This window comes from Juglans microcarpa x Juglans regia, chromosome 2S (assembly GCF_004785595.1).
Source record: "Juglans microcarpa x Juglans regia isolate MS1-56 chromosome 2S, Jm3101_v1.0, whole genome shotgun sequence".
Lineage (NCBI taxonomy): Eukaryota > Viridiplantae > Streptophyta > Magnoliopsida > Fagales > Juglandaceae > Juglans > Juglans microcarpa x Juglans regia.
The window spans coordinates 32575366-32583990 of record NC_054597.1 but is presented as its reverse complement, the minus strand read 5'-3'; the positions used below and the strand labels follow the sequence as shown (position 1 = coordinate 32583990).

General features: G+C 36.6%; 1 protein-coding gene across 1 annotated transcript; it reads right to left on the bottom strand.

The window, feature by feature from the left end:
- Positions 1-579: 579 nt before the first annotated feature.
- On the bottom strand, positions 580-1886 carry LOC121251712 (histone H1-like). Its single transcript, XM_041151045.1, has 2 exons — positions 1563-1886; positions 580-1464 (listed from the first exon to the last, which is right to left on the bottom strand). The coding sequence occupies exons 1-2, from the start codon at positions 1740-1742 to the stop codon at positions 790-792; spliced, it is 855 nt and encodes a 284-aa protein (XP_041006979.1). The 5' UTR covers positions 1743-1886; the 3' UTR covers positions 580-789.
- Positions 1887-8625: the final 6739 nt, after the last annotated feature.

Here is an 8625-nt window from a genome sequence, read left to right as displayed (position 1 = left end):
CCAGACCAGAGACAATAAATAACTGAGACTAAGGACAACATCTCACACGGTGTAGTGTCGGTATACAAAGTGATGAAGCTCGAAATGATAACAAAAACGACTTAGGATTTATGTACATGAGTTTCGGTTTCACACAACAAATATGTGGAGCAAAAAATCTCAATTCGGAATGGCTAAAACCAGTTCATCCCTGACTCGTGCCAAAGGCCAAGACCAGAGCGCAACGTTGCACTATATCTCAAGCAATCCAACACAAGCAGAACAAAATTCAACAAGTATCGAAAATAGTACCTGTAAGTCTTGGATGATCGAAACATAGATAACAAGTGCTTGGTTTTGAATCCCAATCTTGCAACCAAGAAATGCCACTGGTTTGCGCAGAAACCCTAATTATCAATGGTTGGCTAGCATCACATTGCAAAAGTGCAACTAATCTTCTTCAATTGCTCAACCAAATTAGATGAACCTAGCCAGAAAGAGATATATCATGTGAGATTACTATTGCAGAATGCACATAATATGCATCGCTCCAAATTAATTCAGCCAATTTGATGTGGAGAACTGTAACCGTGAAAGTGGAAGCGAACAAAGGAACGATTTCTTCAGAAACCAACTTAACCGAATAATACAAAGCAAAAGAAGAAAAAAAAAACTGAACAATAATAATAATACATCTGAAAACTATTTCAAATTGTTTTTCCAAGGCCATATATGGATCTAAATACACCATCAAAGATAAAACACCTAGGCTCGAGACTACCCCTACCAACACCTACGCTCTCTCCTCTCTCACTTTCTTCCCCTCTTCGCTGTGGCCCGCTTCGCCGGCGACCTCACGCTCTTGAGCTTCACGCTTTTAGCTGGAGCCTTCTTGGTTGCTGCTGCCTTCTTCGTTGCCGGCTTGGGAGGCGGGGCTTTCTTCCCGGGAGAGGTCCTCGTCGATGTCCTTGGAGCCTTAGCCGGCTTCTCCTTAGGTTTTGGCTTCGGAGCTGCCTTTGCCTTAGCCGGAGCGGCCTTTGTCTTCGGAGCAGGCTTCGGCTTAGACGGAGCAGACTTCGGCTTCGGAGCAGCAGCCTTGGGCTTCACAGCGGCTTTTGGCGTTGGCTTGGCCTTAGGCTTTGGTTTCGGCTTCGCAGCAGACTTAGACTTTGCCGGCGCAGCCTTAGACGTCGTTTTCACTACCTTGGCCTTCGAAGTAGAAGGCTTTGCTTTCGGCTTCGGTTTCACAGCCGTAGCCGGCTTCTTCTTCTCGACTGCCGCTGCAGTTGGCTTCGGAGATGGAAGCTTGTACGAACTCTTGACTTTAACGAGCTTCCCAGAAGCCACAAGTTTCTTCAAATGAAACAACAAGAGCTTTTTGAAGTTCGGCGGAAGCTGCTTGTGCTTGTCCTCGACGAGCTTCGCGATCGCGTACTGACTCGAACCGGTCTTTTCCTTCAGCGTCACAATCGCTTCCTTAATCATCTGCAAAAAGAGGACACGAAAACCACACAATTAGATCAGACTCGCAAAATACAAATCAAATAAATGAATTCCTTTCGAAAACTAAAAGCAATACATACCACTTCATACGGAGGATGAGATGGAGGTTTTCTCGGTACGGGAGGCTTTTTGGCTTTGGGTTCCTTTGGTTTCCTCGACTTGCTAGCTTTGTTGGGGGCAGGTTTTCCCTCTGCCGGTTCGGTGGACTCCGGCTCTGGAGGGGACTCAAGAGGAACGGTGGGTTGCTCTTCGGTGGCCATTGCAGGACCGGAAAACGCCGAAAGATAAGGAAATCTAGGGTGGGAAAGAGGATTCGGGAGAGGATAAGACTGAGAGACTCGAAGACAGATTTAGATCTATCCGTCTGCGTTTACTGGTAATTTCGTTGTGTGAGAGGATGACGGAAATGGAAGTGTTTAAATAGTCGAGCGCGTGGGGGCAATATCCAGGAGCTAAGCACCGATTGGTGGAGAGGCTCGGCACACGGATCGCTCCATTTTGAGAATTTGAATATGAGCCATTGGATAAAACGTAATCGACGGTAGAAAAGGTTAGATGGGGAGGGGAGGACATGGGGTTTAGGGATGGATGGATCTTGGGGTATGTTTAGGTGTGCTTTTAAGCTGGATTGATCAGGGCATAACTTGGGCTACACCAGTTGGATTTTAATGAAGTTTTTTCTATCTTGTAGGGAATTATCTAAGCTTTCCAATGGGTATGTTTTATGGGTTATCTGGATTTATATTTGTGAGTAATTTGATTTTGAAGCTGCAATGGTCAGGATTAGGGTTTCTTGTGATGTTGTGGTGGTTTTGAGCGGTTTTAAGAGAATGCTTTGAACCAAATTGAGATTTTTGTATCTCATATGAAACTAGTTTAGTGAAGGAACCCATTACTTCAAGAATCGCGAAGTTTCGATAAGAATCGGATATTAAACCATCGCTTCGAATGTCGTCGAAGTTGAACATGTTCTTTAAGTATATGAGGTGTGACATAACACATGGAAAAACATGTCATCTTATAAAATATGAAATGGGTTCATCCTTTTGCATCAAATGTATAGATTATGAATGCTTAATTCATGGGATAAAACAGCGAATTAATTGTAGGTAAAAAGTCAAATGCTCATAGTAATGTTTTCCCAAGAGGATTTTTCTACTTGTATGTAACAAAAGTGCTTAGAATATAGGCATAAGGAACCAACATGCACCATTTAATGTTATAGACATCTGTTATCTTTCAATGGCTGCATAATCTATACATGATTGTGTGTTTCTTCCTCAATGCAAAGTTTCTCTTGTTAAAATGCACACAACAGAGATCTTTGTCCACTTTGACCACAATAGTAAATAGCTCCTCTGCTACAATTGATGTGATGAAGCCAATCAAATGGCTAGATATTTAAAATTCCAGATTACAACTATCTGAGCAACCTTATATTCTTTCAAAAATAGGTTCCCACATGTCCTTTAAAACATTGAATGCAATTGCATGCATGTAAATATATGCCAATAACATTAACATTAAGTAATCTTCATATTGATTAATCTGGATTATATGACCAATTAAGCTTATGTTTTTGCTATGAACTGAAAGTGAATGTATTGATTCCATTTTAGAGCTAGCTTTAACATTAGGTGGCTCAAATTCTACCACAATATACACATCTTACATGTATAAGGATCTGATTGGATTGTCTTCCAGAAAGATAATCTGCCTGCAAAACAAGCACACATGTGACATATTCTTGGAAAGAAGCTCTCTACTTGGTCTTCTTCATAACCCATTAGAGGTATGGTATTGTTATCCTATACCAGGCTTGTTGTTATGGTTGATTACGAGTGTGTTTAGATGGACATTTAACTACAAGGTGGTCGTGTTGTCCAAAATTGAGAAGTATTTAATCAAATATTTGATTTTTTTGATATGCAATTTTATGTGACAACTAACAAATATTGCATGCCGACAACAAGCATATATAGTTGCATAGTGTTTTTACCACCCCGTATATTACATCATTTTTCACTCCTACATAATGGCTTGTACCACTAGTTGTCGAGACAAACCTCGGACCTTCTAGAAAAGCCAATTTAAGCTCGGTTTGGATTGAGAGTTGATCTCAACTCTTATCTCTCATCTTATCTCATCATTACAACTTTCATAAATTTTCATACAAAATACAATAAACAATTCAACTTTTTCAAATTCTAAAACAATAATAATATTAAAAAATAATTTTCTAATAATATTTTATTCGATTTTCAACTTCTATCTCAACTCATCTCATCTCAACTCATTATCCAGACCTAACCTAATGAAGTGAAGGATTTGCGCCAACAAGAGCGATTACACCCAATGTCTTGGTTTGGCCTTAAGCCGAAGTAGTAATCATCATTCCTTAGCACAACCAATTGCGAGTATTCGCGGGTTGGTGAGGTGAGACACATTAGTAGTGCATCTTATCCCCTTAATTGTGATTATTTTGTAAAGTAGCTCCTGAAATTTTACATCAAAGATAACAAAGGAAGGTATAATTTGGATAGATATTTTTAGGAAAAGAAGATGGATTACTAATTTTGAAAAAACCATCACTACTATCGTTAACAGAAGCAGGTAAGCTCAAGGTTTTGCAGCATCCCCCCATGGTTTAAAGAATAAAAATGGCTCTAAGTTTTATAGATTCCTTTTGTAATATAATTAGTCTTCCCCTCTCTTTCCTTTGAATTTCTAGAGATGATCACCTTAAGGTTAGTCTCTTAGAGAAAATTACATTTCGATCCCATGAATTACCATCTCATTGTCACTTACTTCTAATATCGAGGATATTTTTGTCTTTTCACTCATTTTCGTCGAAGTTGATGGTGTTTTTATATGTATAAGTTAATTAGCAATAGAGTACAAGGTAGACATTCAAATTTTAGGGACTAGATGATTATGACATTAACGCCATGACTTCATAGGAAAAAAAGATGATAATCACATTCGATACTCCTTTTTTAGTTATCTTTATTTATGGTAAAGGAATATACTTTACAAGTAAAAACTTTCAATTACAATAAATCTCAAAACCAAGCTTATATACTAAACTATAACCCAAGGACTGAAGTGACAAGGTTTCAAAAGACATTCATAAAGGTATTAGATGTCTAAAACTAGGTACTCCAACTTTATCCAATGCAAAGATGATTAGATCTCTCTTATGGACAATTTGGCTAGGCGTAAAAAGAAAGTTAAGATCATGAAGCCACTTCAAAACTATTTTGAACAATGAGACTGAGCGATTGGGAAATAGCCTCAACTTGACAACATTTCTTGCCAACCATAACTCAAAGAGGACCAGCATAAACATACTCTTTCCTTCTAACTATGCTCAACACTTGGAGATCGAGCAGCCAAAGATGGAAGTGAAATACTGCCATAAATTAGCAACAATGCTGAAATCATGAAAAGATGTTCAATGGTTTCAATGTTACTCTGCTCACAACAGGTGTTCTTCAAGGCATAAGAATTGCCAGCTTGATACTTTGATCAATAGGAACCCCATAGTGCCTGTGGGGAAATAAACACCTTTCAAAGACCATTATTGATGCACTACAGTGTAACTTTCGTTAGCTAGAGAGATTTTCATAAATAAGGATGATATGACTTTAAAAAATTGAATCAAGTGGCATATATTTCTTAATATATCTCTATCATAGAAGAGTTGACCAATGAGAAAAATAGTAAAGAAAACTCCATGCCTAGTTACATTGTAGACTACTCAAGACATCATGCAAATTTTTAATATCCAGCTCACCCACATTAAAAGGCATGTAGATTTAAGCCAATAAATCTATTTTCTTTCTAGGGACCCCGATCCCTTGAAGTTCTTTCTCTATCTTGAGTGTCTTATAAGTAAGAGAGAGAGAGAGAGAAACACATTAAGTGGGTATTATAATATTTATTGCTACCCGCAACATTAGACGAGTAATAAATATTATAGGACATATTTTATGTATTTATATCTCTTCTACTTGAGACCCTCAAGTTTAAACAACAACATAAGAGGATCTTTTTTTCTCTTTCTAGTGTTACGATTTGTATCACCCCAAAAGAATCCAATAAATCTTCCATGAATCGCATCCAACTCATTTTTTTGGAGATTCAGTGGTAAGAAAATATGTATAGAAACTAAGTAAAAAAAAGATTATACAAGAGTAAGCGTCCAAAAGAAATTCCCCTTCCAACCAACCACTTTTTTTCTCAGCTTTGCTAAGAGTCGCTCAAACATAATGGCGGTTACTCAATTGAGGGGTGCACCAAGATGAAGGGGTGCTACCCGGCCCTCGCCCCATCCATGCAGGGGTAGGGTACCCTATCCGTTGCCCGAGGTGCGGGGGTGGACCTCCAACTATCCGCCTCCCGCCCACTATTGGGCCTTCGGCCCAGTTCAGTTATCTAGGCCTTAAATGACCCATAATTTGTTTTTGAGCCCAGAATTTGTTTTGGGCCACTTTGGGCCCATAATTTAACTAAAAAATATAAATATATTTAAAAAATGAAAACAAAAAACAAAAAATATAGATAGAACTATTAACTATATACTAAGTTTCAACTAATTCAATTAAGTATTAACTACTTAAGTAATAATCATCACTAAGGCATTAAGCTATTACAACTTACAATTATACAAATTAAGAGAACTAATAAATTATTACAATATTACAAACTCATCTAAAAATAGTAAATATTACAAATTGTACTAACAACATTACAATTAATTATAAATTAACAAAATCATAACATTTCAATTTGATCAATTTAGAGTGGCGTCGTGGTCGTGAGTTCACTGAGTGGTGAGGTTTGTCGACTGCTGTGAGACTAAAAATCAAGATCATAAAAGTTAATAAGTTATAAAACCTGAAATATTAATAAGTTAAAAATAAAACAAATTAGAATTATAAAGTTATATAGATGAAACAAAAATTTAAAATACAAAATATTAAAAGTACTAACTAAGATGAGATTGAGCTATTGGAATTTGGGATGAAGATGAGGCCGATGAGCTTAGATCGGTCATTAGGATTCAGCATATATATATTGAGAATATAAAAGTTAAAAAACATACAAGCAAAATAATTAGATACTAAAATATTATATAAAATTATAAATGCAAAAAACAATTAAGGGACAAATTGTACAAACCATAGCAATAGTGGGTCTAATATACAAAGTCATACTGCATTGGAGGTAGCCGTAGACGTCGTCTCATGCATAACTATAACAATTAAATTTGAAATGAATACCGATTAAATGAAAATAAATAAATTAAAATAAGAAATTAGAAAATGAAATTCAGGTCTCATGATTACCAGATCCAGACTGATCACCACCCTCCTCCTCGACGTCGGCCTCCTCATGGATAGAACTTATAGCAGGGTCTCGAAAAATAAGTAATTTCTGCTGGGCCTTTATCCCTTTTTTAGGTTCATTAGGGTTTTTATTCGTTGGAATTTCCAGCTATCTTGGTAGGAATTTTATATCTTTATTTCCGTCTCCACAAATCATTTTTAAGAACATCTGGAACATGAATTGGAGTTCCCTTTATCCAATTATGCGTGCAAATCAAAGCCTCCACAGTGATAGGAGCTAATGAACTCCGAAATGAATCCAATACACGCCCTACAATGCTAAATGTCGACTTTGAGGCTACGGTGCTAATAGAGATGGCCAAAATAATGCACACACAGTCACACATCGTTCATCAATCATCAACAATTCAAACCACATGCACAATCAAGTCTCCACAACATACAATTCTCAAAATCTCATCCTCCATCTTCGATTGAAACTCATCCTTCCTCCAATCTCCATTCCATAAATCACAAAAAATAAAACGTTAATATTGTTTTTTACATTCAACGACGGAGATGAAGATGGAAGGCTACGGCGATGGCATACTGCTCACTACAACGATGGCGTAGTTTGCTTGTTCTTCGACACCGATGGAGATTCAAGAATTAGAGATGCAGAGAGAGAGAGAGATGAGAGAAAAAAGAAGAAAGGGGCTCATGCGGGAGAGGGATGGATCTTAACAAATAACAAAACGATGCTGTTTTGTACGTCAGTTGTTATTAAACATCATTTCATGCCTGGGGTTATATATATATATATATATACAGAAATACTTATAATATATAATCATTTCATCTAATCATTATAATTTTTCTAAATTTTCAGATAAAATAAAATAAACAATTCAATTTTTTCAAATTCAAAACAAAACTAATATTAAAAAAATATATTATAACAATATTTTATTGAACTTTCAACTTTACCCAAAAGTTTTCTCAAAAAACCTTCAACAAAGCTTGTTTCTTCAGCCACCAAGAGCTTTCTGCACCTTGGTACATACATATGCATTAGAAATACACCTTTTTTATGGTTAATTTTTTGGCTTTCATGAGCCGATATGAGTTCAACAAAGATGTCAGGATCTTCCTAAAACCATTAGTGAAGGTCAATAAGGCATCAACAAACAAAATGTACGAAATATGATCACAACCTCGTGGGAGAGCATAGGCTAGAACAGACATGCATGTCTGGACAAGAGATGATGGAGTGGATCCCATTGCATTAAACCCCTTACCAGTAGAGGAAAATCCAACATGTTTACCATTATAGCAAGCAGAAAAAGTTGGGCCAATAATACCTTTTTGTAACAAAGCAACTAAAAAGTTATTGAAACCAAAGAGGGAAGAACCTTAGAAAGAAAGATGAAACCGTATTTATTAGTTTTTTTTTTTTTTTTTTCCGAGTAGCAATGTCATGCCCTTGCAGTTTTCAATTTGCACAATAGCTCAGAATTCTTCATCATTATAGACCGATCCAAAGAGCATTTTCCTTGGACAGCAGGAGACACAAAACTTCACTGAAACAATGGGGGACGACTCCTGAGGCAAAAGACGATGTGAAAAGTTTTGAACAGAGCTTCCTCCATTGCACGAGGAGTCTTGTCCAAGCTTTAACTAAGTGCATGGTAGAGATTGGGATAAGAAATATAATTTATAATTTCAGGACTTATAGCTTATAACTTAAATAATAAATTTTATTATTAAAATATTATTTATTATTTAATAATCATATGGTTAAAGCATTTTTAAA